We start from the raw sequence: 17,613 nt of genomic DNA on the forward strand, positions 1-17,613 counted from the left end.
ATTGGTTGACAGTCAAAAGGTCAACACATGGAAAGCTCAACATGCTAAAGGGTCAACTCAAGCAAAAGGTTGACATAAAAAGGTCTACATCGAAATAATGTCGACATGAGGTTTTCATGATTTTTTTTTACTGAATTGCTCATACGTTACTATCCCAGTGGGCATAGAGGGAGAAAATAATAGTATGCCGAGCGCAGCCAGCCATGCGAGGGGGCACGATACACTTATACGGTGTCCATGTTGACCTATGTCGACATAGACACCCAAAAAACCCTCATGTCAACATTTTCCATATCTTCCTTTTAATTTTCTCGACCTTTGGATTATGTGGACCTAAAGTATGTTTACCTTTTTGATGTTTGGACATTTTGACTATTGACCAAGAGTGGACTGCGGACCTAACGACCCGTACCCTATGGAGAGTGCCATGTGTATGCAGGGGTGGATTTAGGGGTGAGGGCGCCTGTAGGCACATTAATGTCCGCCCCCCCCCCCCCTGCCCAATTGTATTATTTTTATTGATTAGTTATAAGTCCTCAATTAATGAATGCCAATTTAATATCAGACATGCAGTATCTGCATGTCCTATTCATTTACACTCTATTCAAGATGGAATATGGTACAGTGCAGTGGATATTTTGCAGTTACTGGTACATTTCAGGCTGACAGTACTATCACAGGCATCCAAGTGCCGCCCCCAAACATGTGCCGCCCCTAGGCACGTGCCTCACGTGCCTAATGGGAAATTCGGCACTGTGTGTATGAATGGAGGGTGAATGATAGACAAAACTATGGGTTCAGGTGATAGTTTATTCACATTTATTGAAGAGCAAACAGAAAGAGTGACGACATAAAGCACAGGGAGAAGTACATGATCGGCAGCTGAAGGCCCCTGGTGTCATTGTACCATTTGTTTCACATCTGTGTTAGTAGGTCCATGAGCAGACCAGTATCATTGTAGCACATTGTTACCTCCTATTACACTGCATACACCCCTAATCGGGATACTACAAGACCCCCCACCCACAGCACAGCCAGCCTCCTCCTGGCTGGATGATGCAATAATGTATTCATTGGTCCCAGCCAGGAAGAAGGAGTATCGGAACAATGGCCATAGTGGTACAGCAATGTTGCGCTGTTGTAGAGGCGGTATAGTAACTAATTTCCCAGTACTATATAAATGATAAATCTATATGGCACAGTGTCGCATTAGAGGAAATACAGGAGGTGTTGATCACATAATACAATCACCACAAAGTAGACAATAAAACAATACTACAGTAGAATGTTCCCAAAATCCATTTGTCATATATAAAATCTAAATATGGCATGCTTCACTGCAAAACTATGAACCGGTTCTGAAATAGGTTCCCTACTTTTAGTTGAAAAATCCATTAATATTGTCAAAAACCTTCTTCTACCAATCTTTGTAATACAAATGTTTCAAAAAATGTATAAAGGGGAAAAAGTTTTTGCTATATATATATATATATATATATATATATATATATATATATATATAATGCAATATGTTTGTTTTTTCCCTTATAAAATAGCGCAGTACCTAGAATCTTTTAGCAATATCTAGAATCTCCAGGAATTCACCTGGGGGGTCGAGCAATCTCCATGTGGTTTTGACTCTACAGCATGTAACCTTCTCCCATTCTAGAATGCTTTAAAAATAAACTCAAGACTCTCCTGCTATTCAGCATTATTCATGTTCTTCATGTATATCCATGCTCTCTGTATTTTATGGAAAACGATTTTTGCATTACATTTCAAAAAACGGTACTTGTGTAGTTTGACGGCGGCAGCACTACGTTATGTTTGAAGCTACGTTATCAGCGTAGCCCAACCACTGCCTTACTTGTGTAGTCTATTTTAGTCGCCCTTTTTGTTAGCGGTTTGCCGTGCTGTCTATTTTCTGTGGAACTACAAGTGCCACAATGACCTGTCACCGCAGGACTGCAGCGGAGACACTACGCTTACAACGTAGTTTAAGCTGCCGCCGCGAAATTACACAAGTAAGGCAGCCTATGAGCTACGTAGATAACGTAGCTTCAAACGAACTACAGAAGTAAGGCAGCCGTTGGGCTACGCTGATAACGTAGTTTCAAACTTAGCGTAGTGCTGCCGCCATGAATCTACACAGGTACCTTAGTGAGATTCTGACAGGGACACTACGTAACTGCCGCCGTGAAGCTACACAAGTACCGAAAAAACACACAAAAGTCCCAGCACACCAGAACATGTGCGTCAGAATAACTGGTTACTGTATGTCACACTTCCCCATATAGACTTGTACTGTACTACACACTGGGGGAAATTTACTAAGATGGGATCTATCTCACATGGGATGTTGCTATGGGAAACCAATCAGAATCTACCTCTTTTTTATTAAGTACCTTCTAGACCAGGCATGTCCAAAATGCGGCCCTCCAGCTGTTGTGAAACTTCACATCCCAGCATGCCTTGACATAGTGTTAGCATTCCCTAATAGCAAAACTGTGGCAAGGCATGATGGGACTTGTAGTTTCACAACAGTTGCCGGGACATAGTTTGGACATGTCTGTTCTAAACTATAATATATAGTATCTGATTGGTTACCCATAACAACATTTCAAGTGAAATAAATCTCCCATCTTGGTAAATTTCCCCACAAAATAAATAATGACATGGAATAAAAACTACAATTGCTTCTACTAAAATATCCGATGCCAACTATTACTTTTTGTTGTACCTATTTGCAGACAATTAGGCAACTTGTCCTTGGCCAAAGAGATGTCTCTTTAATTTGGGATTGCCATTAATTAGAATCACAGATTGCAGGGTAGGATACAACATGTTATATATCCAGCTGAATGTACCCAAGGCAAGGCCTATATTGAGGGAGAATATCTGTGCACCTGTATTTAACACAAAGACAACCAAGTCCAGAAACATAAGAAGGATCATTGTCATGGCTGCCCGGACATGGACCTCGAGCTGAGAATATTTAATCTGAGATGTGTTCTTCATAGTCCCCCAGACATGTTTCAAGAGTGGCGTCACACTGAGCACAATGCAGATAAATGTTATAACAAAAGGTAGAAAAGAACCGAAAATGGCCTTCAAAGTTGTGGAAGAAGCATGCGTTTGATCTCCAAAGTCACTTCTATTTGAATTTCCAGTCTCATTTGAGGGAACATTTACAAGCTTTGTCAATTGAAATGGGATATTAATGGCAAATGATCCCAGGGTGGATCCAGCAAGAAGCGGAATAACAGCAGATGGGAACTTGGACTTCAACCAGAGAAGGAAGCGGTGAGATACTTTGGCCAACTTAAGGCAGTAGGAGATGGAAAGCCAGGAGGCATTCCATAAACAGGTATCAATAAGAGACTGAAAAATATATAGACTATAAGAGGATACATCTCTGGAGAGCATTAGGGTTATTCCTGAATAAACTAAAATAACTTCATATGTTTTAAAGCATTGGAGTAGGACATTGGTTGCAGCCATGGCAAATAGGACTATATCGCTATCACCAGCACCGACGTTCCGCCTCCAGTTTCTGAAATATAGGATGATAATGGATGAGTTTAAAATGATTCCAGAGATGAATGTGACACAGGCAGTCACTAAAAAAGACACTCCTGAGGTCGATATCATTTTGTTGTTCAGGAAACTGTCTTCTCTTCTTGATATCCAGGTGAAAGCTGTGCTCGTACGCTTCTGCAAGGAGACTGCGATGCAGGAAACATTTAAGCCTCGGACTTGGAAAAACACAAATCAGTCCAGTATCTCATTTCCATCTGTGTGGGGTTACTTTGCTTGTAGTCAGATTTTAAAAGTTTAACATCTAAAAATAGGATTTCTTTGCCGAGCCAATATAGTGCTGGAAGGTCTCTGTGTCTCACAGAGTAACCACTAATGTCTTGTGTATGTGTCACTGTGTAAGGAAGGCATTGCTCCTGTAGCTACAGCTGGGTCTCTCTGTGTATTAGGCCAAAAGTTATATTTTATTTCACTGCTTTTATTCATTTGACTTTCTAAAATTTCCTTTATTAAAATCACCTCAATGTCTAGGTCGGCGGTCAATTGGTCGACATGTATATGGTCAACATAGTTAAAAGGCTGATACAAGCAAAAGGCCAACGTGGCAATGGTCGATACGTGAGCATGAGTTTTTGGGGATTTTTTATATTTTTGGAACTTTTTCATATTTTACCATCCATGTGAACTCCGATTAGGAATGGTTGAGTGCGCCTAGCGCAGTCGCAGCAGAGCCTGGCCCGAGTCACGGAGACGACATTGAGCCATACGTGCGGTCCCGGTACACCAACTGGGGGTTTACGTGCTCAGGTGTGAACATAGATACAAACAAAAGTGTGAAATGCTTTTTCATGTGTTGACCTTTCCTGTGTCAACATTTTGCTTGTGTTGACCTTTTGTCACTGCCGACACTATACATGTTGACCTTTTGGTGTTGACGTAGTCACCAATCAATCTAGACATTGTCGACCTAATCTACCACACCCTTTGAACATTAATGGAAGACACAGAAACGTCAAGGGCGTTTTGTAAGCTGTATTGTGCCCTCATACGGGGCAGAGGGGCAGCCGCCAATTGCCCCAGCCACTTCTATTGTGCTACAGTAGGTTCAATAGGGCTTCAGGAAGTGATTCAGTAAGGTTCGCTAAGCAGGGGTCGTTGCTGCTTAGCGAGCCCATAGATGGCGCAGACTGGCCGAATGTCCGCCCCACACTGCTGAATCCCCTCGGTACCATGAGGGGGATGTCCGCGAACACATCTTCTCGCATGCGGCCAAAGGGGTGACAAATTATTCAATGGTTGATGACCATCAAATGATTTCTCTCCCCTTCGGAAATGAAAGTTAGTCTGAACCAGCCCACCCCCCGCAGGAATCAGGCCACCCCCCGCAGGAATCAGGCCACCCCCCGCAGGAACCAGCCCACCCCCCGCAGGAATCAGGCCACCCCCTGCAGGAACCAGCACCCCCCCCGCAGGAACTAGCCCACCCCCCCCCCCGCAGGAACCAGCCCACCCCCCGCAGGAATCAGCCCACCCCCGCAGGAACCAGCCCACCCCCCGCAGGAATCAGCCCACCCCCGCAGGAACCAGCCCACCCCCGCAGGAATCAGCCCACCCCTGCAGGAACCAGCCCACCCCCCGCAGGAACCAGCCCACCCCCGCAGGAACCAGCCCACCCCCGCAGGAATCAGCCCACCCCCGCAGGAACCAGCCCACCCCCCGCAGGAATCAGCCCACCCCCGCAGGAACCAGCCCACCCCCCGCAGGAACCAGCCCACCCCCCGCAGGAACCAGCACCCCCCGCAGGAACCAGCCCACCCCCCGCAGGAACCAGCCCACCTCACGCAGGAATCAGGCCACCCCCGGCAGGAACCAGCGCACCCCCCGCAGGAATCAGCCCACCCCCCGCATTAATCAGCCCACCCCCCGCAGGAACCAGCCCACCCCCCGCAGGAACCAGCACCCCCCCCCCCCCCGCAGGAACTACCCCACCCCCCGCAGGAATCAGGCCACCCCCCGCAGGAACCAGCCCACCCCCCGCAGGAACCAGCCCACCCCCCCGCAGGAACCAGCCCACCCCCCGCAGGAACCAGCTCACCCCCCCGCAGGAACCAGGCCACCCCCCGCAGGAACCAGCCCACCCCCCGCAGGAATCAGGCCACCCCCCGCAGGAACCAGCCCACCCCCGCAGGAATCAGCCCACCCCCCACATTAATCAGCCCACCCCCGCAGGAACCAGCCCACCCCCTGCAGGAATCAGGCCACCCCCCGCAGGAACCAGCCCACCCCCCGCAGGAACCAGCCCACCCCCCCCGCAGGAACCAGCCCACCCCCCGCAGGAACCAGCTCACCCCCCCGCAGGAACCAGGCCACCCACATTCCCAGAGGAACGCCCAGTGTTTTCATGGGGACACCAGTAAAATGCTTGGCGTTCCCATGGTCCAGCCCCTCCCTCCCCTTCCCGTGTGAATGCCTCAGCGACTGCTATAGTTACCGAAGGCGCTCGTACAGTGGCCCTGCCCCCACAGAACGCAGCACAATCGAGCAAATTCACCGGGGACCGATTGATCCGGAATCTGGCCCTTAGTACATCATCAGTGTAATGTCCCCAGAAGATACAATGCTTCTGTGTGAATGTTGGGTAATTGTTTAGTTTCGCGGTGGCCGATATATCGGATGCGATATTGGCCGAAATATTGGCCGATCCGATGCGATTTTTTACCTGTTCATAAGCCCACTATCCACTACGCATGGAGTTGACTTTATACAGTGTGGCGAGCACAGCGAGCCACCGAGCCCAAAGCGTGGCGAGCTTAGCTAACCCCGCGGATTACTGCGCTCGCCACACTATATAAAATCAACTTCATGTGTAGTGGATAGTGGGGTTATGAACAGGTAAAAAATCGCATCGGATTGCATCGGATCGGCCAATATCCCATCTGATACATCGGCCGCCGTGAAACTAAACAAGTACCAAATATTGTATTTGCAATCTGATTTTTTTTCAAATGTATGTTACAGAAAAGCCAAAGGATCTATTTAATTGTTCCGACATTTGTTTGCAAGTGATGGGCACCATGTGCTATAATGGGTGCACATCTCTATTCTTACTCAGGAGAGAAATGAAAATCATTTATTCCATAACATTAAAAAGACCAAGAACGTATAATTGATTTTGGGGGATCTGCATTCAATGTGTTAGCATAGAGATTGTTGGCGGTCACATCTCTGCTGATTCATCCTGAACCACAGATATCACTACTTTGGTTCACAGACGCAGCAACAGCTGAATATACTGTATGTAAGCAAATATCCTATTATTATTATAATGCGCCATTGTGCTATAGGGAACATTCTATCAGACTGCACTACCGTGTGGTAGGGGGCAGTTTGCAGCATATTACTGCAGGGTGTTGACCAATAGGCAGAGTTTGTCAGTGGTTATTTTCTGTTCAGAACATATAGGGGTAAATTTACTAAGATGGGCATTCTGTTGAAGATGGGATCAGGGTCGTCTCTGCAACCTAGGCAAAACTTCAACCTACTGCCCCTACCCCCAAACCCAGGAGCGCTTTAAGAGAAAAGAGGACACTTATGCAGCCTCTGCTCGTCTCCACAGGTCTCCAGGAATATGGCACCTGCACCTTGTTCACGGGGACATATTCAGTGCGCATGCACCAATCAGTAAGATATGGACACCAGAGGGGTAAGAATATTACATATGGAGCCGCCATCATCTTTGCAATCAATGGCAGTTGTCCCAACAACTCGCCACAGCGCGCCTAGTAACATGGTGGCGCAATAAGTCGCAAAGCATGGCGTATGTCACCACTGCGCATGCGCCAGATGTCTAATGCAATGCTATAGCAAAATAATCCTCATTGTGTGTGCGTAAAGGGTCGACTGAAATACACTATAGCACAAGAACTACTTTACTGTACAGTATGGAAAATAGAAAATACTATTACATAGACGTGCGTCTCATTACGCTATTTATAACGGGCTATGGGGATAAGTGAGCGAGTATACAGTATGGTCAAAGTAAGTACTGTAGCAGGTCAGACTCAGGGTAACAGCAGGGCTTCATGGGGTCTAACATCTACTGCATGGAGCTAGCGACAGTATAGGATACATATATATATGTAATATGTATATAAACAGTCTTAGTTTAGAGAGCACTCACCAGACTTCCAATGTTTGATGCAAGGTAAAACTTTTAATACATCACCAGAGTCTTCATAACAATGTTGACGTTTCGAGCCACGTCAGGCCCTTTGTCAAGACAGAAATGAGTGTGGGTCACAGCCCCAGAAGACATCTCACCATAGACAATTACACCATTTAAATACCATGGGGGCAGGAAGTGCCTCCTGCAGAACGCCACTCAGTACACTAGCCTCAATACGGCAATCAAATCTATTTTAACGTCATCCTAAACAGTAAAGACTAATATATATCAGTATGACTTACTTTATTCAATGAATACTGCGTGTAGGCATCCAGAATAGATAATAACCTGTATTAAATCTCCGGTGTGCATTCCATTCATTTGGAGCGCACTGCCCGGAAGTATCAGCCACCAATCAGCGTCCTGTACGCTGTTCAATATGGTTGCCAGATCATATATCCCCTGGGCTTCCCTGCGCAAAAGGGCTAAGTCCCAGTCACCTCCTTTGGTATTCGCTGGGACATGATTTATTGGTTTACACCTAACACTTGCCAGGCTATGTGTGTGCTGCGAGAAGTGTTTGGCCACAGTTTTCCTGCAAGTGCTGATCCTATGGCACTGCAATGCAGAGCCATACTTTTCTTAAATTGTCTGGATGTATTACCAATATAGAGTAAGCCACAGGGGCAGTGTATGTAGTATATCACATATCCTGTACTGCATGTTTATATATGTTTTATCGGAATGCATTTACCGCTGTGGGAGTGACGGAAGGATTTGCCTACTTCCATATAGGAACATGTGGTACATTCGACATTTGTACACCCCTTTTTTTGTGAGAAAGTAATTTCAGTGTCAATGACCTGGTCCCTGATATTTCTGCCTCTCTTGAAGCATGGCACGAGGGGGCTGGATCGCAAGCTAGACAAGGCAGGTCTGACTGAACCAGTGACCAGTATTATTTGACCGTCCTGATCATTTGTGCGCTAGCTGTCCAGAAGCTCTTAATCCAGGTAACACTTTTGGATTTAGTATCAGGTTGGGTATCCATCGTCACCAATAACTCAGTTCTAGAAATGGACATTGCTTTTCTACGGGCATCACTCAACTGTTTATTAGCGTAGCATTTATCAGGGAATTTAATAGTACTGGTGTTGAGGGCTTTTATTTCATCAGAGCTATCACTGCAGATTCTCCTAACTCTAAGGAACTGCAAGTACAGCGAGCCCTTCTTTAGTGCAGATGGATGATGACTTGAGGCATCAAGTTACAGTATAGAATTGTGTTCTGTGGGCTTGGATTATAGGTTAGAGGCCAGTTCTTTACCCCTTCTGGTGACACACACATCCAGAAAGTTGACCGTAGATTCACCTATCACATATGTGAATTTTACAGTAGGATCAGCACTGTTAACACTCTGCATCATCGAGATGTATTCCTCCTTGGATCCTGTCCAAAGGAAGAACACATCATCAATATATCTTGTGTAAAATAATATGTTTACTATATTCTTCATTTGTAAAAAAAAAACAGGTTCTTCTCAACATATGCATATGCCAGTGTTGCACAACTTCCCATGGCACACCCACAAATTTGCAGGTAATAATCACCATTAAACAGAAAGTAGTTTCTGTGGAGTATTACATGGCCAAAATGATTGGCAAACCAAGCGGCTTCAGCAAGTTTTTGTGCGATTTTTAACAGAAATGCATCCAAATGCATTGAAATTAGTATCAAACATGTTCAATGGCCCCCAAATGTAATTTTTGAGGATGTACCACCCCCACTATCAACGCGAACCCGAAGCGTGGCGAGCGCAGCGAGCCCGCGAGGGGCGGCGGTACGCGTCCTACGACCTTTTCATACCCCCACTATCCACGTCGGCGTGGAGTTGAGAATAGAAAGTGTGGCGAGCGCAGCGAGCCACCGAGCCCGAAGCGTGGCGAGGGTACACTGATACCTTCACAGGTATACGCATCCCCTCGCGGGCTTCACAGGTGTCCGCGTCCCCTCGCAGGGCTCGCTGCGCTCGCCACGTTTTGGGCTCGCTGCGCTCGCCACACTTTCTATTCTCAACTCCACGCCGACGTGGATAGTGGGGTATGAAAAGGTCATAGGACGCGTACCGCCACCCCTCGCGGGCTCGCTACGCTCGCCACGCTTCGGGTTCGCGTTGATAGTGGGGGTGGTACAGCCTAAAAAATGACATTTGGGTGCCATTGAACATGTTTGATACTAATTTCAATGCATTTGGATGCATTTCTGTTAAAAATCACATGCGATTTTTAAAAATGCTTAAAAACTGCAAAAATCGCATCCCGTCGCATGCCATCGCATGCCACTACATATGGCATGCGATGGCATGCGATGGGAGCCGTGAAAGTACACAAGTACCTCTTTCTCTACTTCACCAAGATCGTAGACATCAGATCTGACTTTCTTATTTTGGCCAAGAAGGCTATGAAGTCTTCTGCTCACTATGTGATAGGGGTGGTACACATGTTGTGTCTGGCCAGCAGCTTCCTCAGCATGTTACTGCTTAGATCTCCTCCGGACCCTTCCCACAACATCTCAGTTATCCAACCAGCAAGCCTTACGTATGGAAAAAGAGCCGCACATTTAGTAGTGGCAGATGATACCTTGGCTATGATCAGCGTGCCATTCCCTACTATGGCTATAAGTGTCCTCTTAACTGCTCGGTTTCTGAAGCTTCATGGTCATACAATGGCGAAGGCCATGGAAAATTCTGGAGAAGACACTCTGAAAGTCTACCAGAATGTTGCTTTTACAATGACGTATTTCTTTTTTCTTTATTCTGCATTTTATTTGGTTTTCTTTCTTTATTATTTTTCATCCTTTTCTCAGCAAGGTTCGGGATATTGGGTGACTATTATACTGATGTTGTCCTATATCCCAGCACAGTTAAAGTGAAGATAAAGTGTCCTGTTGCTTTGAAAGTCCAAAGTTCCAGAAAGTGCATCAAGTAATGTGTCCAATGTCAAGTTGCAACGCGTTACGGAGACAACGCCGGTCTCCTTTTTCAAGCTGAGTATGAACACATAATATATCCTTTTTCTCTCTTATACCCACTTCCTGGGTCAAGAGAGATTCAATAGCCTATGGTAGCTCCGTGATTTTGGCGGCCGGAAGTGCCGTTCGTTACACAGGGCACTTCCGGTTGCAGTCCATCGGCCAGTTACCAACTTCCGCTTCTGGATGCGGGTCCGTCCACAGTAATTACATAAATGCCAAATACAGCGCTGCCTCTTGTCTTCCTCATTGTTTGGGCACTCCTCTAGGTTAAGTTAATACCTCCGGCTGCACTTGATCTCTGATTTGCCGGGATCGCGTCCACCATTTTGGTTTTGGGCAAGAATAAGGGCAATTCAATACTGTCATTTTTCTCATTGAATATGGTTAACAGATGACCACTCCTCATATACCTTCTATGCAGTACTTCATTCCTGCAATGTCCATCCCTATTACCGAGAGGGCCACCTCTAAAACGTTTTGTTGTCCCATTATTTATGCGCCAATTATGCATGTAAAAAAGATCAAAGATAAAGAATACATGGTTATCATAGTGTTCACATTAAAAACCATCAAATTGAAAAACATCAGATAAAAAAACATGACATCAATATTTTTTTTTTATAATTATTATTAAAATATTTATTCTAAAAACCATTTAAGCTCAAAATCAGCATTGTGGCTATTCGGACAAAGAGAATCTAACATGAAAATCCATCTAATTTCACTCTTTGCTAGACGATTTTACAGATCTCTATTTTTCCAATTATACCCACGGTGTTTAAGACATATGTTTAAGAGGGTTGCGCCACACTAAAATCTATTTTTCTTTTTGGTTCTAGAGTACAGGAGGTGGTGTACCTCCTTTTCGATTTTAGTGGGCTGCACCCCCTTAATTTGTTTCGCCACAGCAATACACAAAAACTGTTTTCTTGGATTTGCTCTTGGCTTTATGGCAATTTCTACACTCTTGTACTTGCTTTTTTTATTACCAGTTATTTATATTCCTCAGCACTTTACAGAAAATATTTGAACATTCACCTCAGTCCCTGCCCCAGTAGAGCTTACACTCTATATTCCCTACTGCATGTCCCTAACACAGTCATTCTAGGGTTAATTTTTTTTAGGAGCCATTGAACCTACCAGTATATTTTTTGGATCGCTTACTTGATATATAATCCCTATGTTCCCTACCACATACACAACATGATTATTTTTTTGTTGAGATGAACCCTGAATGTGCTAGGAGGAAATGCAAGAAGGCATTGGGGAGAACATACAAACTCCACACAGTTAGGGCCATGGTGAGAACTGAACCAATGATCTCAATGCTGTGAGACCATTACACCATCCGTGCTGCCCTGTTCGAAGGTTGGGCAAATGAGTCATTGCAAGTGCTAAATAATTACCTGGTAGTTTTCCTTCATTAATAAGCAATAATAGTAACATTATATGGGTGAGTACGTCTAGTGGGCAAATGTTTCAATACACATAATAGTAATAAGGACATGCAAAGAATCACTTTGATGATTAAAACCTGCTGGGGGAACTTCTTGTACAGTATATAAAAATATATAACATGATGTATAATCAGAGCTGGCCCTAGGCATAGGAAAACTAGGCTAATGCCTAGGGTATTCATAATGTCTAAGTGCATGCAGCTCATACAACGGAAACAGAAGTAGCAGGAGCACCAGCTTGGGCAGTGGAGCAGAGGCAGTGGTGGGCAGTTACAAAATTGTCCCCTTCCCTGGAGGAGGGCTGCTGTGCATGGCCAGCTGAGCAGCTCTTCCTCCAGGGTGCATTTGTGGAGTTCAGCAGAATGAGCTTGCAGTGACTGAGTTCCTGCAGTCAGCCCAGGCTTCAGTATCTGCAGAGTTTAGGCCAGTTGAGTGCTGTTCAGAGGGTGCATGGGGGTGTTTTAACAATGTGAGACAGAGGGGCGGAGGGCATGGTCAGCAGCTTACATAGTGCTGGCCATGCCCCACAGCAGAAAAATAGGGGCATGGCCTCGTAATCACTGACATTTCCACAAAGCCACATCCCCTTTTTGGGAACACATGCGAAAGGCCACACGGGAAACCTAAGTGTTCATCACTGAATGTTGGGAGGTATGTGGCATTTAGTGTACAAATGTCGCTATAGCTGTTTCGCATTATGCTTATACGGTGCACTACTGTGTGGTGTAACATGTATAAAGGGCATTATTGTGTGGTGCAGTGTGAATAAAGAGCAATATAGTGCGGTGTAATTTGAATAAGGTGCAAAATGATGTGGTGTAATGTGAATAAGAAGCAGTGGGTCAGGGGTGGAACTATGAATGGTGCTAGGGGGCACCAACCAAAATCTGGCCTAGAACACCAAATTAGCTGTAGCATAGCACTTGATGTATAATACAAAATGTTACATACAATATATTTAATTATACATACCATCATAATCTAATATTGTTGAAGTACAGTAAGATTTAAGAGTCTTGGTACATTTGTGATTTCTTCAACACATTTCTTAAATTGATCTGATAATTTTATTATGGCTTTGTAAATAAGGGTTGACTTTGTGTAAATATAAAAACAGAGTTGTGGTCTCACAACCCCTCCTTCTGTGAGGACAACTGTTCTCACATTAAATTAATATACAATTAACTGTGATATTAATTTGTGACAGCATTTCCATAAATCTGGTGCAGCACCAATTCGGTACAGTTTTTGCATTCAGTCATTAGACCTTTAGCCCTATACCGACACATTTTGCATGCATTAATACTTAAGCCATTATGAGGAAGCCATAGTTATTGACTCTAGATCTTGTTTGTAAAGTGAATACCTGCTTTGAATAATGAGAGTTAAAAGTAGAATTTAAATGTTCATAAAATGTGATAATCCGCATTTTTCACAAAATAAAACTTCTCCAGCAGGACTGATTTTATGTTACATTACTATTCATTCAATTTCAATGTCAAATGAAACATTGGAAACAAGCTAAAATTGGTGACCTTTTTGGCTGTTTGTGATATAGTTAATATTGATTGAATCAGGAAATCTAGTGCTGTGATGCTCCTGACACCACAGTGAAACAGTAGCTGGGGCATCAAATAGAAAGGTGCCGCACAGCACAATGGGATTTCGCTGGGCACCTGCAGTAGTACTATGGGTTTGTACCCTTGGATCCTTTTATCCTATTGAACGTTTCACCCTGTCAAACTATTGCATGTTGACCTTATGGTGCATATATTGACTGTCTATGTTGTAAACATCAATCAAACGAAACCCGCTGGTTGTGCAGCCACATGATTTAATCAATCTGGAATCTATCTGTTTGGCTCAGAAGACAGGCAGGGAGGTCAGGTTAGTGCACTTGCATCTAACAATTCAAACAGGGTGGAGTCTGGGGGAATCAGTGGACTGTTGATTCTCTGCAGCCAACTGCCATGCAGTCTGCAATGTGTCCCTTCATTCCTGATTCCAGTTCTCCTACACAACCCATAAGGCCATGAGAATGTAGCAGGGAGTTAGAGGGATGGAGAGCATGAGAGGTGCAGGGGTGAGAGAAGGATGGAAGAAATAAGAGAGAGTGATAGAGAGAGCTAACTGGGGTGAAGACATTGGCACATAAGGAGTGTGGTAGACAAACTAAACAAATGAGTGGAAAGGGACACCTGGAAATCATAAAGGTGAACAGACAAAGGGTAGACATTACAGATATACACTTGTAGGAACAATTTGGTGTAATATGAGGACATTTGTATTTAACTCTATATATTACATGTAATTATAGGTACAATTAATGCAATTGCACAATTACTAATGCCTAAATAGTCTTATGTAAGTCCTGACATTTTCACTTTGAAAATTGTTTTGTAAAAAAAAGCTTGCACAAATCAACTCACATCTCTAAGGAGGACTTTTTTGTCATTTCGTTAAAAAACAAACAAGATGATGTGTATATCGCATTAAGGAAACAAGGGCCACATGATTTGCTTAGACCCTTATTACATGTGACCAAAAGTATAAATACAATTTCCATTAAAAAAAAAAAAAACATTCCTCCCTGGTGGCACTCAGGAAAGATATTATCAGTGTGATACCCCAATAACTCGCAGCGGTGTGGACCTGAAATAAGATGGCCCAACAAATGTTTGTGATGATCTTAAAATATGTAGAATAACATCCATCTTTGATAAGTGATAAATTATAACTTCATCTGGTGCGGCATGTCACAATAAGGAAGTGTGGCATCACAGAAGGGTGTGGTCTCACAGATTGTGCATGTTGTAGCTGCAGTGATAGTAGCCAGATGCTGCATGTAATGTTAAAGTGCAGCACGTGGCTCCCTCCATAAGCATTAGATGGCACTTGGTGTCATCCCTTGGGGTGAGACCCGGTGTGCGACCCACAGAACCCGCTTCCTTGTTATGACATCACTGCTTATCTGATACTGGTGATCCCAAAGTCAGTGCAGAGTTCCATCATCATAGACTCTCACAAGTCTGTAATGCTCAGCATCCTGCAGTATGTCTCGTCTTCTATTGCTAAAAAAAGATTAGATTTTATTGACATACTGTACAATAAAATACAACAAAGAGTGGTGTTTATACCCCTCACCAGCGCGTACAGTACCTTATAATATAAATGATTTCTCGGAATAAACGTATTAAATTCAATATATCTCAGTAGATCGCAGATCCATATGCAAGAGAAAATGCAATCATAGTGTATTGCAGTTTTAATTGATTCAAAAAAGACAATCCCTATTACAAATAATTCTATCATACAGATAAAAGAAGGTTTTTAGCACACAGACACATAAAAGTCCCCCCCCCCCTTTGAGGTAACAGCTGTTGTGGTTTTTACCAGATGTGATGGAACTGTCTAATTAAAGATCAGTTCAAACGCGTGTAAGTGAAAACAGGGCAGCAGCCCGGGCAGCATAAGCTCTGGTCCACAGTCCGCGGGTATGCACCAAAACAGAAGTTGCACCTCTCTGGGGAACTCCGACGCGTTTCGACCGATGCACAGTCTTTTTTAAGGCTCCTTTTTTGCGTGTGTGCTGTAGTGTCCTGTGCGCCTTTTTATTCTCCCGGTCCGTGCACTTTGGACTTCCGCCCATCTGTGGGCAGCATCACCGGAAGTGACGTATCGTCTCACGTATCTTGCCAGAAGCGCAGCGGTAACCATAGTAATCACCGTCGCGTCTGTTCCCTATCTGAAGCGTAACGGTAACCATGGTGATCTCCATCACATCCGGCCACAAATAGCGAGAGTCCCTGGTTGTTTTAAGACACTTAAATTACGCTGATTTTTACACTGCATTTTCGGAGTCCCAGGATACATAGTCATATGTTGATGGCATCCTTTCACGAGTCCCGGCTGGACCGCCGATCACTCGTGTCTGGGTGCCCTTCCTTCCGTGCGGTATACTAGTTGTCACTTCCGCCCTTAGTTTCAAGTAAACCCCAGGTATTTATAAAGTGCAATATGCAGAAAGAAAAGGAAAGTGCACAGTATTAGCAATATGGAAACAGAAATACATTATAAAAGACATTAAAAGCTGATTAGATTGAATCACATATAAAAACATCATAAAAACCATTTTAACTCAAAATCTGCATTCAGTCTGTGCGGTTTGAGAGTATTAAATTCATGGATTAGTTTCATTTCTGTTCTAGCTAACTGTGTGTCTATATCTCTTCGCCTTCTGTCACCCTCCACATATTTAAAACCTAGGAATCTTTTTATGTTCAAAGGGGAACAGTTGTGATGATTCTTAAAATGCTGTGAGAGGGAAAGCGTTTCCATACCATTTTTTATATTTCTGAGATGTTCTTCCATGCGTATTTTAATGAACAGGAGGTACGTCCCACATACATTAGATTGCAAGTGTATTCCATGATGTAAACAATATTTTTGGTATTGCATGTTATGAACTCTCTAATTTTTTTGAGGACTCCATTGATTTCTATACTTTCTATTTTCCTATTATTACTGGATATATTCTTGCATGCCACACACATGCCACATCGGTTGAATCCAATACTCTGTATTCCTCTCCTCACTTGGTTTACCGGGTGAATGCTCCTTGTTAAGGTGTTCCCCAAATTTGGTGCTTTGCGATATACAAAGCTGGGTTTGTTTGGAATGCTGGTACCAATTATAGGGTCACGTTTCAGAATGTCCCAGTGTCTGTATATAGATTTCTCCAACGCTTTATGTTGTGAGCTATAGTTTGTGATGAATGCCCACTCCATATTCTTCTTTTGTTTTGTCCCTTTAACGTTATCCTGGAGAAGAGTAGATCTCTCGACTTTTTTGACATTGTCCAAAGCATTTTTTATTTTTTCTGGTTTGTAACCGCTCTCTATAAACTTTTTCCCCATGTTTTCAGCTTGTTTGTCATAAATGTTATCATCAGTGCAATTGCGCTTAACTCTTTTTAATTGGCCCTCCGGGAAGGAATTCAGCCAGTTCTCATGGTGACAACTACCGAGGGGTATATAACTGGCTGAATCCGTGGGTTTCACAAACGTTTTCGTGTTCAAGATGTTTGCTTCACAATAAATAGTGATGTCTAAAAAGTCCACGCTATGCTCGCTGATGTTAAAAGTTAAATCTATATTTAAATCGTTGGAGTTAAGATATTTGCAAAAGTCCTCTAAAAGTGTGCGGTCCCCCTCCCATAAAAATAGAATATCATCAATGTAGCGATTCCAGGTCACCAGGTTCGCCCCATATGGGTTATTTGTCCATATGCATTCCTGTTCCCATTGACCCATAAATATATTTGCGTAACTTGGGGCGAACCTGGTGCCCATCGCTGTGCCAACTTGCTGTAGATAAAATTCCCCCTTAAACATAAAATAATTATTGGTTAAAATGAAGGTG

The 17,613-nt window shown here is 43.8% G+C and overlaps 1 protein-coding gene across 1 annotated transcript; it reads right to left on the bottom strand.

Annotated features, from left to right (window-relative positions):
* Nucleotides 1–2,754: 2,754 nt before the first annotated feature.
* Nucleotides 2,755–3,426, bottom strand: LOC146021047 (taste receptor type 2 member 9-like). The gene has a single exon (XM_083154848.1). It carries the CDS (start codon nt 3,424–3,426, stop codon nt 2,755–2,757), a length of 672 nt encoding a protein of 223 aa, XP_083010974.1.
* Between the last annotated feature and the right edge of the window lie 14,187 nt (nt 3,427–17,613).

Source organism: Crinia signifera, chromosome 7 (assembly GCF_055691185.1).
Source record: "Crinia signifera chromosome 7, ASM5569118v1, whole genome shotgun sequence".
NCBI lineage: Eukaryota > Metazoa > Chordata > Amphibia > Anura > Myobatrachidae > Crinia > Crinia signifera.

Coding starts and splice junctions, on each gene's coding strand:
- LOC146021047 (XM_083154848.1), bottom strand. CDS start 3,426: ATGCTCTCCAGAGATGTATCCTCTTATAGTCTATATATTTTTCAGTCT.